This window comes from Astatotilapia calliptera, chromosome 19 (genome assembly GCF_964374335.1).
Source record: "Astatotilapia calliptera chromosome 19, fAstCal68.1, whole genome shotgun sequence".
NCBI lineage: Eukaryota > Metazoa > Chordata > Actinopteri > Cichliformes > Cichlidae > Astatotilapia > Astatotilapia calliptera.
Genome location: NC_137440.1, coordinates 28,155,472 through 28,169,830, shown reverse-complemented (window position 1 = coordinate 28,169,830; position 14,359 = coordinate 28,155,472). Strand labels below are relative to the sequence as shown.

Here is a 14,359-nt window from a genome sequence, read left to right as displayed (position 1 = left end):
AGACTGGATTTTTGCTCTATGGTTTTTTAAAGGACAAAAGTTATTACCGTTTCTTTTTCCATATGGCACTACAGAATGCAGATTTTTAAATGTCTCGTTTCTCTCTGCATTTTATGGGAAAAAATATCACTACATTTCCTCCTGTGTATGTTTACTCTACTCGCATTCACTGGAGACCCTAAAAGAAACGTTCTTACTTTTGCTGTAATTATTGTGGAAAATAAGAGAGCCATAAAAACTGATGTTTCTACATCTAACAAAAGGCCTGGATTCAAGTCTCCTTACCGCAGCATGGGGTTGTACTTAGACTACTCATTAGACCTAATATAGCCATCATCTTGCTTTTGACCAACGGCCCTGTCTTTCTTTATCTTCCTCCTCGCTGAGTGTCTTTCCAAATGGCTGCTCTGTTCCGCAGTGGCCGTCGAAGAAGCTGGCTTAATGATGATGACAGGAAGCCTCGAACAGGCTAAACACAACGCCTTGCCTAGAGGCCTTATCTCCTACACCAATCTTCCGCTGATAAGACTCAGGCCTCTGTCTGTCTGTCTTTTTCTGTCTCTGCTCTTTTCTTCCTCTTTCATATGATCTGAGGCTCTTTAGGCCCTTTTTTTTGTTCTGGATGAGTTATTCTGTCTCATTCCCTTTAACGACGGATGGGCACTTGACTGACCTCTACGAACCTCGGGGTCTCGGGGATTGCCTGCCTGTTTGAGAAGTGGATAGCTTCTTTTATTTGCTTTCCTTTTCAGAGCGTTAAAAAATACACACATCCACCCACGTCTCGTTTCACAGCTTCACTTTGACCAGTTTGATAATTTCCTTTTTTTATACTTAGCATCCTTTTGCTCATGTGGTTCAGATCTCATCTATTCTTTGTTGTGTTTTATTTTGCAAACATGTGTGCGAGTTGTCATGCACAGCCTTTTTTACACAGCAAAACTGCACATCCCCTGAGCGTTACTAAGTGAATATATTAGTGGTGAAGTGAACGTGGGGGGTGAGTCAGCCCCTTATAGGTCAACTGTCGCCCTGCATCTCAGTCACAAGGCAGCAGCTCTTCCTCTTCTCTGCCCTCTCTTTGTAAAAGTGTCTACAGCTAAGTATACCACAGCATCAAAAATAAACTTATTGTTAACCATAAGACTGAAAACAGTGCAGCTGTGGTTGCAATTAAATATTTTTTTCTGTTTCCATCTTCATAAGTACAAACGTGCTTTAAATGGGGCTAACCACCATTAGTTGGTCTCAGTTCAGATTGCATGCCCCATACATTAAAACTAAATTAACTCTCACACTGTAAATTATTATGGAATACACACAGGCCTTTCAGTGAAGGGGGTGAGCTGAACTCTTAAGAAATAATAAACAGAAATGCTTACCCACCTTCTCTCCTATCTCACACAAACAGACAGGATTTCGAAACAGCTAAATGTTTTTCACTAACTTGCTTTGCATTGACAAGCATCAATGAAGGGCTGTGAACTGTCATTTTAGGACGTGGCGTGCAGAGAAAAGCTCACTTCTGATTCCCGTTGCAGGAACAGGCTAGTACAGCCGCCTTAATCTGATGGAGAATGCGTAATCGGTTAATAACTTCAGCGATTTCTATCGTTAATGCTAAGACTGAGGGCCGCCCAGGCTCATGCATGGTAGCTGAGGGAAAGAGGTGTGTGAGGAACAAAGACGGCACTGTCTGAAGGAGATACTGGTCCAAAGCAGTCAAGCTTTTACTCGAAGCATAGGTAAAATGTTTGTGTCACTACTTTCACAGGGGAAATTGCAAAAAACACTTGGGCGAGTGAGGCAGCCTTGTGGTGTGTCCAGTACACTGACAGAACCTGAGAAGAAAACAAAAACTCAGATGCTTTAGACCAACATCTGCAAGTCTTCAATTTGTAGTTGTCAAATTAACAAACCCAAATCTTTCTTTTGAGTTTTTTCTTTCCATTAGTAAATTGGATCTGGAGCCTGCAGCATTATGACTATCATTTTCGGTTACATCATTACTTCCTCTTCGTTATTGTCTCTTCTCAGGAGTTGTTTCTTAGCTGCCATTAGAAACCTGATGATTATAGCTACCCTGGCCCTCTCCTGCTTTGCGGTTATTGCTGTATATTTATTTCCTTGAGCTTTTTCAGCATCATTATATTACATTTTGCCATCTAATGGAAATTCATTTGTAGAGTGAATTTAAATGTCTGAACAAGTAGTTTTAGGATGTTGAATACACATCTGTTATTATTGTTGTGAACGGTTGGTACTAGTCTCCATGGGGGTTTGTATTTGTGAATAAAAAGCAAAAAAAAAATTAAAATAAGTGATCAGAATATATTTTCTAAACTTAACTACAGCTGTGTCCTTTTTTCTGTTCTTTGTCATTAGTTGAAGATTAAAAGCAGTGGATAGGCATTAAGGACATGGTGTTCAGCAATTAATTATGCAGAATTAGTCAACAATCAGCAAAAAAATCAAATGTCTAAATGACGAAATAAAAAGCAAACCAGCAAAGTTAGCAAATAATTTGCTTTATAGTGTAGCAGTATGGCTGACAGAAGGTAGGTATTAGCAAAGAGAAAAACCCAAAGAACAACGAGAAAGGATAAGCAATGAAGACACGAGGAGTGTAAATAGTGAGTGGATGAGTCAGTTGGCAAAAATATGTGATAAGTTGCTATTTTTTAGTAGAAAAAATTAAATATTGCTTCCAGGCATTCAAGTAGCTAGAACCAGAACCAAAGGAGTTCCTGCTTTCTTTGGTTTCTGAAACACTGAATATCTTCGGGTTTGGATGTGATTTAAATATGCTAACTGCAGGATCTTCAGGGACTTTCAAATGACTTGTACTTGTTTTTTGATAATTTGTTTCACAGTGAAGTAATTTTGGATGTAGGGTTAACATACTTGGATCTAATCATCTGTGAGGGCGGGTTCAGTCGGGTCCTAAGAGAGTTTATTCCTGGACGCCCAGATCCAGTTTTCAGCTCTAGAAAAAGAAAAAAAAATGTGTCACTGGTCCACTGAGCAGGTTCCTGCGCTGCTCTGACATCTGGTACCCTGTGTGTGCCAGGATGCCCCTGCTGCACTCAGGAGTGTGTTTCTGGCGTTGCACCTGAATCTTCTGTTCATTACACACCCACTCATATATATACACACAAACTATTGCATGCCATGGACTTATAGACACTCTCTCACACACACACTCAGGAGTTGTCATCCGTGCATGTTTCAACTGAAACTCATTTGCCACTACAAGTTTTTGCAATTTACACAGGTGCACACATGAAATCACACACAAATCTTATGCATGCAGTTGATAGAAAACTCACAAAAATTCACACACACTAGCTAGCTCTCACACCAGTGCAAGAACATATGTCACCCCCAACTCCTCTGAGAATCGGTGTAATTAATCAGACCCTGAGATGCAGGCTGTGTTCAACAAACATGCGTACTCACACACATTCACACAGTGCAGGAAGCAGAACACAGCAGAGAAATTGTTGTCAGGTGAATTTGTATTTAGAAACACAGTGACACTATGTTTTGTAGTATTGTGGGCAAAAAAAAATTCCCACTTTCTGTGCCCTCTGTGCTTTTAATCACCAGGTCACGGCTTGTGAATAACGAACCGTTTCTCTCATCCTTTCATCTTCTTTTCACCTCCGATTTGTTGGCTTGACCCAGCGTTCATACGCTAAACAATCACCCTTTCAGTGATGTACAGCCAGCCACTCGATGGACACTTAAAAACTTTTTTTTTTTCCACTAATCACAGTCTGAATGAATATGCAGCCCACCAATTCACTCTTAATTAGGGAGACTCTTATCCCAAGTACTGAAACATTAAGATGACACTCTCTTCATTCGGGATTACTTTAATTGGCACAATTATTGTAATTTGGTTGCAATTATGTGCAGGGATAAAAGCGCCATTCCAAAGCTCATGCTGGTGATTCCCTTTATGCGGAGTTCTTTTAATAAGCTCTTAAAAATCTGGACTTAAAAAATGGCGAGACCCTGTTCTTTTGTTATAATGAACACTTCTGAACTTTTCCTGCCCTCAAATGAAGAAAAAAAAGTCTTTATTCTTCACCATACAGCCCATTCATATGGAGTTCTGTCGCATTTGCAACACATTCTATAATCTAGCTGCACGACAAATGCGCAAAATGGTTTTCTTCCCTCTCTCTGTCCTCTGAGAGAGCCCATTGTCCCTGTACCCAGGAGGTATTTCAGTGAAATACAGAGTAAAACTGGTAATTCGATCGTTCACTGCGCTGCCATTTGCCAAGAGGCCTCCAAACGTGTGTGAATTTGTAAAGGCTAATGTGAAGTCACCTGTGTCTCAATAGAGTTCTGGCTCCATCGCTGATAGGACACCGCCACTGAGTCTACACACTAGTGTGCTGACAGACCACCTGACTGAAGGGAAGATAAAGACAGACGGAGACAAAAACGAAACTAGGGTTGGTGTGAGATAAAGATGGAAAAACAGGAACAGTTGGGGGGTGGGGGGAGGTAAGAAAGAGAGAGCAAGAAGAAAGAGTTCTGTCTCTGGAGGTAAAATAAGGTAACGGAACCAAAGCTTGTGAATACTACAGAGGATCAGACCAGATACCAGCAGGATTACCGCATGAGGCGTTTGCCATTGGTGTGCTAGCGTCTCGGGTGTATTTGAAGCCTCAGGTGATGCTGCTGCTCCAAGTGAGATAGTCCAGGTGGTGGACACACACACAGAAATTCATGCACATGTCCCCTGGGTCCCACGTGGCTGTTTATATTAGTGAAACCGGTCCTCTGCTGATTCCACTTGAGTGCACGTATGCGTGTGGGTCGATTTGGCCTGCTCTGTCGTTCTTGCATCCCTCAGGTGTTTGCTGGCGTTGACTAAGGCATGAATCAGCCTCAGCCAGCTCCAACACCACCCAACCCCTACTGAGCTACTTAAAATGTAAAAGGAAAAAAAAGACAGCTCTGGCCAGTGTGTACAGGTGACACAGGAGGAGGTGTGTGTGTGTGTATGTATGTGGAAGAGGAGTTTTTGACTGCTCTTGTGTGTATTTGTGCAGGGAGGCTACCGGAAAGAACGTTGTGCAGCATTCTTTGCTAGAAAATCCTTAAAGCCTTTTTCATTTGTGCCTGCAAGCCGAGGTTGAAGGATTAGTCTAATTGGTCAGAAACAAGAGAGCTGCTCTGTTCTCTTTTTGTACAAAGCACAAATAATCATTTTTAAATGCAGTAAAAGCCCCACCGCTACACCTCTGGCTGACCTCTGCTCCGGTCTTAGAGCCCATCCATCAGACCACAAGGTTGGGTTAACATTTAAATGTGACACTTAGATGGAAGAAAAAGAGCAGAGGGCTGAGAAGCTGACAGCCGCCTGATACTTTGGTATTTCTGCAGTGTTGAGCATTATCACTGATCTCTCTCGTGCTTTCCCGTGTCTTTGTGCTGGAACTGCTAGAAGGTGGGGGCTGATTATAAATAGCAGCACAGGGTTACAAGAGGGTCGGCGCTGACCTTTAAGGGGACAGTGAGATTCACCACTCAGCCACTGCGGGAGCCACGGGCAATCTTGATACGCACACACACACATCCGGCTCTTAACTGACATTAACATCCTGGCCCTTCAAAGGTCAATGGAGGTTAGGGCTTGTTAGAATATGTGTGCAGAAACCACACGGAAATTGCAAAGAAGCCCAGAGAAACATATTGAGGATTTAGCCTCTGAAAGGTTTCACAGGTGCTTTTTTTCTACATTATCATTGACTTTCTGTGATCTTGTTGTCAGCCTCTGTAGTAGTTGCTCAAACAGTCTGCGAGGCTTTACATCCTTGCCTCTAACTTGGATGCAAATTGAACTGGAGAAGCTTTTGTTTTACCACAGTAATTTCCTTTTCTTTCTCTCACATTCTCATTGATTTTTCTTTTTCTCATTCCAGTTTCTCTTCTTATTATTGACACATGTATCCCTTTCAGTGACGTTGAACAGGATTGCTCGTCCAGTCTGAGACTCCCAAGTTTGTTTGTCATATTAATTTTTCACTGTATGGATTCATTTTTATTCCAGCTGCATAATCTACAGCTGCCCATTTGTCTTCACTTTAGCAGTCCACCCCACTTAACCGAGCATCATATGGCCTATCAACTGGCCATTACAGCTATCAAACAACCACATGTGCTGATATGAGCTTCATGGTGCAATTACTGTCACAATGAACAAACTGTGTAATGACCCAAGGATGCTCCAAACTCTCTTCTTGTGCGTAAATCACTAAGTTGAGGTTTACTGTTTTAATATTTGTCAAGAATGAGGCCCTAGTTGCTCTGAGTGGAGGGTTCAGTTAAGGTTTTTGGGGTCTGGAACAAGGAGGCTCCATTTCGGCGCTACACATGAGTTTAATCAACATTTCATGGAACCACTGAGCCCTGAGCCCGTTTCACTGAGAGGCCGCTTGCTCCGAAACTGCTTGGTTTTTATCAGCATGGTGTGTTTCCCATTAGCCTGCTTGTCTCTGTGGTTTGCTTTGGGATGCACAGGTCCAGCTTAGTACAAGAGAGTTTCAATTACTGGACTTAACTTTGCCACAAATGTATATGGAAAGCAGACGCTGCCGCAAGTTGTCAGTTGGCACTGCCAAGACAAGGAAGCAAGGAAAAGGGAAGGTTAGAGACGAAGAGGAAAGCAGAGACAGGGGTGTCCACAGTACTTGAAGCATTTGATTTAAATCAAGGAAATGCGTCTGGATTTTTAAGGAGACAAAGAACATGGCGTCATCTAAAGTGAAAACATATTTTTGCTCTCCCCCTCTGCCTTTGGGTGGTGGAGGTCTTGGCAGCTTCCATTGTAACAATAACCTCCCTCAGCCTTGATGCTGTGAATCCACGCGCCAACTCGCCTGTCCACTGTTTTTCCAGAGAGGGCCTCGCTGTTTTCATCCACATGCTGGGTAGACACTACCAGCAGCTCTGACATGACTCTGACCAGGAGAGGAATGTGCCGGACCCGGGCCTGGTTAACTTCTTCACCCACACATTGTTGTACTGTTCGCACAGTGTCTGACATCGAAACTCTTGAGCTTCTCAAACACAATGCGCACAGGCGGTTGTCTGTTCTGAGGCATCTCTCTGTCTTTGGGCCCCTTTATGGAAATGTTTGGCAGAGAGACCACCTCTTTGTGGCGTGTGTGCGAATGTCACCCATAAGCACAGTGGGCAGCTATAAAGCAAAGTCAAGTGGCACATTCATACTTTCTGTGCCCAGCGAGAGTACTGAAGAGAGAGCGAGCGAGATGAATTCTGCTCCTTCCCATCAGCTGCAGTGTGTGGGAGTTGAGAGGAGAAGAAAGGCTATGCCCCAGTCAGCTTTGGGACCTATTAGCATTTGGATAAGCCCAGAAAGCTCCCAGTAGCCACGCCACACAGCAAGAGGTTGGACCTGTGCGCCTGCATGACTGCAACTATAAGCCTGGTCCTGTCAATGGGCCTATTGTGCTACAAAAATGGCTGCTGAAAATTTTTTCTTCATCTGCTTGAAAGTAGTGTAGTGGCTTCTTGGACACTGCAAACAAAACATCCAACTTCTCATTAAGCAACTGGTTTCTGATAAGAATGACTAATTAGTCCATAGTGATTTGCAGCCAACATCTCAAACGATAGGAATTCTAGATATTGGCATTTTAAGTGGTCGTATCTCATTTTAAAAGTGTTTTTATCATTTAATGGGTACATGCATTTCAGCGTGTTACCCAGACTCCTGCAGTCAGGTTGTTAGCTCTCAGTCCATTAGTACTGAAATATCATTTATGGTAATATATTATTATATAAGGTGTAATAATCATAGCCTCAATATAGGGACTCGCACATGTCAGCAAATTCCTGGAGGGAGATTGCTGAAACTGTCAGAATGGATCTCAATGGATGTATAGAGAAAGGAAAAAGTCTTAGCTTTTCATTTGTTTCAGTCGTAGCTTGCACCAGATTTACAGTAGTGTGAAAAGTGTTTCCCATTTTTTTGTATGTTTGTTATACTTGCATTTTCTAAATGAAGGTGACGAGCTAAACTGCCTTTTTAAGGTCATGCCACAGCATCTCAATCGGATTCAAGCGAAGGCTACGCCAAAGTCTCCATTTTCTGTAGAACCCAAGTGCACTTGAGCTTGAGGTCACAAACAGATGGCAGGGCATTCTCCTTCAGGATGTTTTGGTAGAAAGCAGAATTCATGATTTCATTTACCACAGCAAGTCTTCCAAACACTTTTTCACACCACTATAATTTGCTGGGTTGTGTCCCAGTGCATATAATACACCGGGACACAACCACAGGATGATTAACACATAATACAGCATGCAGACGCATGAATGCTGGCAATGCCGTCGGCTGCTTAAGTAGGTTACGTTGTAGGCTTTACCAGTCTAAATCAGCTGTTTGTCATGTTCTTTTTCAGAAACCCAATATGGCAATGGGTCACAGTAGCTATATCCATCTTTTATGTACAGTTTATGCTTATTTTGTGGGGGGGGGTTCCTTTTCCACTATTTGTTGATTTGTTTTGTTTTTCACGTTTTGGTCCTCCTTGAAGCAGGATTTCCACTCAGTGTCTGTCTTTCCTTTCTTGTCTGAATAGGTAGTTGGGAACTTAGTCGTCTTCTTATTCTCTCACAGTTTGTCTGGGCATGATGGATGTACTTGACTTGCTCTTAGCAAATCCAGTTGTATTTAGAAGAGACATCTGTCTGTGCTCCTGTATGCTTGCACATTGTGCATTACCAAGAGCAAACACACAACTCAGTGAATTATGCACATTGTAGCCAGTTTCTTGGTTGCCATTGTTGTCCAGTATAAATTAAGGGTTTTTTATTTGTTTGTGAAACTTGTCTCAGTTTTAACAAAAGCAAATGTGTCTGAAAATATGACAAGATAAATGAGTTATTGAGTTATTTTCAGTTATAATTCTTAGTAACTTATCATCTAACATATGACTCCTCGGGCTATAATAAATCTATGAATATAAACAGTCTGTAGTAGACCAAAATTTCTGTCTGTGTGTACATCTAAGCATAATAAGTCTCAGTTATACTTTCATAATTGGAGCCCTTTCTAATTTTTTTTCCTGTTTACACATTACAGAGTTATTTTAGATGGTCCTATAAAAAGATATAAGATTCCTTAGAAAGTCTGTGGAGGATGTTCTTTGTATAGCAAAAGGAAGTGCTCTGTGTGCGTGCATGTTTGTGTGTGTGTGACTCACTGGCTCCTGTTGGTCTGTGTCTTCAGACCCACAAATAAACAGCACTAAGCCAGCTGGAAATGGGGAAAAGCACAAGATTCTCTCAGTCTGTGTATGGGTTAATACAGTTCATGAGAAAAGGAACCAAACACCCCCACACACATACAGTACACACACACACACACACACACAGACACTCGCGCATGCGCTTAAACACATACTCCACCCTTCATCTGTGCCTTTGAATTTTCCCATCCTGACTGCCCAGGTGTCTGCAGTGGATATTACATAATTGTTCTCATCAGTGTTATTTGAATCAGCACTCAGGCTGACACCATCAGTGGTGGTGCTTACGTGCATGTACACTCAGGTAACAGCTGTGCCTTCAGAATCACACTTATCCGCTAGGTCACAGCAGAGGGTTCGTCTGTGTGCCAACAATGAGCTTCCTCAACTTTTTGGGTCTTATTAAAGGTTCTAATGGAAGAAACACTGAGAGGGCTTTGTCCACTGGAGCCAGCTGTGCTGCTCTGTCCTCTCTACTCACAGCCTTTTCTGTCTCCTCACTAGGGATGGGTATCGTTTAGGTTTTATCCGATACCAGTACCAAACTGGTACTTTTGAAATGGTGCTGGTGCTTAAACGGTGCTTGAACCAGTGCTTAAAGAATGAAGAACACGAACTTTGTCCAAAAACCTCTCGTGTTTAGCTGTTTTTTTGTAAAAAGACAACAATGTTAGCCTTTTCTGCAGCTATAGGGGATTTATGGCATCACTCTTGGCTGGAAGCAGTGCTTAAACAATGGGGGGGAAAAACACAAACTTTGTCCAAAAACCTCTCATGTTTAACTGTTTTCCACTTTTTCTTTGGTCATTTTAGCCTTTTTGGCCAGGGTGAAGTTAGTATCTGCCATCAAACAAGAAGACAGCCGCATGTAGCTATGATGATGTTTGCTAGTTCACCTTACATGCATTAATTTAATAACGTGGTTAGCCTACTCAACGTAAATTACACACGAACAACATTAAGCTACTCACGCAGAGAAGAACGGCTGCTGCTGCCATCATCATCCTCATCATTTCTGCTACACTGGCAGGGCTAGGGGCCAGGACTCTCCTCTTTGGGTTTTTGGGGGATGTTGCAAACTCCGGGTCCGATAACAGGCACCACACCCGCAGTAGATGTGCACGGTGCACAGTGCAAGCTATCAAATACGGCGCATTTCTCTGCTTTTAAAAACACGCTATGCGTCGCCAGGTGTTTCATCGGATTTGAAGTGTTACCTCCTTTGACAGTATCACAGTATCAGCTTAAAGCACTTGTTGCAGGCTGCTGAGTTTGCATCTTTTGCTGTGAAGTACAGCCAGACTTTTGACCGCTTCGCCTTGGGCATTTTTAATCTGTAGCTCTGCTCTAAAAGAACGTACGTACCTGGGCCCGCCTACTACGCTTGCAAAGGTAAAATGATTGGCTGGAATCCAAAGTGTATGACATTTCAGGAAAAAAAGCGCCGAAATAAAGCACCGAAATGTGCGCTGCTTTTCGGTCTGGTTACTACCGTTTATGTCCGGTACCGGTACCCATCCCTACTCCTCACTGTCTTTTCTAAGTAGCAGTTGGGTGGGTACAAAGGGTTGCTGTGAGCCACCTGGGCTGTTCTAAGAGAAGATCCTGAGTGGGAAGATAAATATGAAAACATTCACTTGATTCAACTGAAATAATGTATATGCTATCAACATGCGGGATTTGCATGTCATATATTTATTTTTCATTTATTATGACTACCAAACACGGCAGAATGTCTCTCTAAGACACCCAAATGTCAGTATTTCTTGTCAGACTTGAGCATGAACCTGCAACAAGGTCACAGGTTTTAGCGCTGCAGCAGCAGACCTGTCTATCACCAGCCATCTGTCCTGTGGAAATGTCCTTGAACAGAGGACTGGAGCCCTACCTGTTCACTCACTGTAAGCAGTCTGGAGTGTCAACTAACAGCCAGAAATGGAAATTATGTAACTTGTAACTGAGTGTTCTGCACCTTTAAAGGACTTGTTTGTGACCACCCATCACTGAGGTATGAGAACTTCACTGGAATGGGCTGATGGAGGACATTTCAGGCCACCGTGTTAACCAGATTAAGTTAGTTTATATTTTGGATTATTAGCTAACAGTCTGCTGTGTTGAGCTCTGGCCAGATGCTGACCTCATCCTGACTTAGCTAGCATGCAGCAGCAGCAGCAGCCGTACTAATCATCCAATCAAGTCACAGAAAGACGAGTCTGTGTTCACTGTTGAAAACAGCTCAGTCTTTGAGAAAAACCCCAACTTTTCCAGCTTGTATTCCCTGCACAGCTCACCACTAGACAGACTGGATGATGTATTAGAGGAGGGTGAGTTGAGGTTGATCTGTAAGGAGGGAAGGTTAAGGGAGATGTAGGGAGAGAAAAGCATCTACTGAGAAAATGATGAAGGGTTTGGATGACAAATGGAAGCCGAGATGAGAAAAATGTCTACTCCCCACTGAAGTCTCCTCATTCATCTGATAAGAGCTGCATACTCTCATGATGAATGGCCGGTGTCATAAGTCACTCCAAGTTTCATATTTTCCTGTCTGAATGATAGGATCGGTCGAGATGTACTGATTGCTGTGGCTTGTTGTTGTTTGTATCCTGTGTATCCTTGGCCTCATTTTACCCTTTCTGTGATTTTGTGATAGCACTTTTAACATTATTCAGCTTAAATAAAAGTCCTCACTTCATAACCTTTCAGCATTTGTAATCCATATGCAGCATTTCCGGGGTCTAAAATTTGGTTTATACAATTTTAATTTTAGTGTTTTAAAATGGAATATTCCATAAGCTGAACACAGCGTCGATAAATTGTTCTCATCTAAAGTTCTTCATGTAGTACAGCTTTTTCCCCCCTGCTGTATAGACCAGGAAAACTATAATCATGCAGAAACAGAACAACCTCCAAACGTGGTGTTTACTTAGGGCCTGTGATAACAAACATCACGTTAACCGTAGCAGCACATCATGACGCGCTTCCGTCTGCTGCTTGCTAAATTACCCTGATTGTCATCTTCTCAGGTTTCCTCCTCTGCTCAGAAAAGATAACATCCCTCACTCTATCTGTACTCGAACATCCCCGCTTTCACTATCTCGCCTTTTTCTAAATCCAGTTATCTCTCTACTCTCATGATGATGATGACCGTTGTCATATCTTTTCAATCTTAACAGAACTGCTTGTTGTTTCCTCTTTCCTTTTTTTGTCAGAATTTAATGATTTCTATTTTTTGCTATGAATCCACAAGTCAGAATTTAGCATGCAGTTACATATTTATGCCATATTTGTCAGTAAGACAGAATAGTTTGTCGTCATCCTTGTGCTCTCTTTGGTTCTTAACTCATAAAGAGGAGTAAAAGGTGTCAAATTGTAATATTGTTTCCAATTGGTGCTTTTTAAATTTCTGTTATTTGTATTGTTAAAGTATTTGATCAAAGGGTAATTTACCTTTCTGATTTCTAATTTAGTGTTCACGTGCAATACAAGATGTAGTAAAATGGTGTTAACTAATGTCATACATACATTCTGATAAGTCATGCCAGCAGTGGTTGCAAACATCACATTTCTAAACACCCTCAAATAGTCAGTGGTGCCATGTGTTTTTTGTTGTCCTTGGCATTTTTCGTCTTAATAAGTATCAATTAAGGTAAATATTCACTACAATAACTCCTTCAAAAATTCTTCATTCCTCTAAAGAATCTCCAAGAACATCCCGACCACAAAGGACGTGGAGCCTCTGCTGGAGATCGACGGAGACATCCGCAGCTTTGAAGTGTTCCTCTCCTCCAGGACGCCTGTTCTTACTGCCAGAGATGTGGAGATGTTTCTGCCCTGCACTGTTAACTTGGACCCCAAATTGCGGGAGATCATAGCAGGTCTGTACACACATGGTATATTTTACAGATGGCAGAAAAAAAAACAAACCCTGCCATAAATAGCATAGTGTTAGTAGATATTTGAGTTGCAATATCCTGTCAGAACAACTTCAGTGCTCTTTGGCAGTCTCCTGTGCTCTCCTGCAGGGATTAGCATTCTTTCAAAAGATATTCCCTCATTTGGTATTTTGATGATAGTGCTGGGGAGTGCAGTCTACCACATCCAAATCTGTTTTATTTTGTTGCAATCTGGGGAAAGGAAAGGGAGCATGAAGGGGATGAACTCTGTTGTTGCCTCTGAAGCTTTCAGCCACATCTCATGGACATCTTCAGCAAACGGACAAGCTCAGTTGGCACGTGGATGATTTAGCTGTTATGATGGGACAAAAACCCCCAAACTGAATAGTGAACAATAGCATGGAGACACTGAAAACTGTCCTCTATGCAATGTGTCCGGTGCAGTGCCAGCTCATTTGGCAGTGGCATTACTCATAGCATTGTAGCAGGGTTTGCTCTGAAATCGCCCACTGCAGGGGCTCTCAGTAACCCACAGCGTGGGTCTTGTTTCCAAACAATCAAATGTCGACCAGCGCTGTACGATCAGGACAATGCCTTCGCTCCCCGTTTCCAATCTGGCCATAGTGCAGCACCAAATTTCACACTTTGTAGTTACACTGACGTAATAGTGCATCACTGTTAAACTGTAAGCCAGAGCGGAGTTGTACTTTCGCTACCGTGCGTCAGCGTCCATTCGGCCCGTACAGGAGTGTGGATGACGCCTGGTGTGAAGCTGCTGCATCATAGCGTTATGAGACCACAGAAAACACACACTCGCACACACAGAAAGTCTGTTCCACTGAAACAACTTTGAGTCACGGAGGGCGCAGCTGACAAAGTACTACAACCAAACGCCCCGATCTGTAAGTACAGTACTCTGTTCCTAAAAAGGTGCGTGTAGTGTATGCATCCATGAAACATGTGTTTGTACGTGCTCAAAACTGTGGGCGTTTGTGCCTCCACTCTTATCCACGGCGAAACGGAAGGTGACCAACGCTCCTACCCAGTCATCGAACTCCCTGCGCTCCCCTCCCTGACCAGTTGGTACTTGGTGCCCAGTGTCCTGTGGCCAACCAGTGGGCAGTGCTGTCAGTGATACCCGCCCATGAGCCTGACTCACATCATAAG

At 42.7% G+C, this 14,359-nt stretch overlaps 1 protein-coding gene across 7 annotated transcripts in view; it reads left to right on the top strand.

Annotated features, from left to right (window-relative positions):
* The window catches only part of kidins220a (kinase D-interacting substrate 220a), a 46,185-nt gene that overhangs the window by 21,593 nt on the left and 10,233 nt on the right, over positions 1 to 14,359 (top strand). For all 7 annotated transcript variants that reach the window (XM_026151224.2, XM_026151223.2, XM_026151222.2 and 4 more), the window contains exon 24: positions 12,996 to 13,174. In XM_026151224.2, the coding sequence (XP_026007009.1) occupies positions 12,996 to 13,174 (179 nt within the window). The remainder of the gene's footprint in view (positions 1 to 12,995; positions 13,175 to 14,359) is intronic.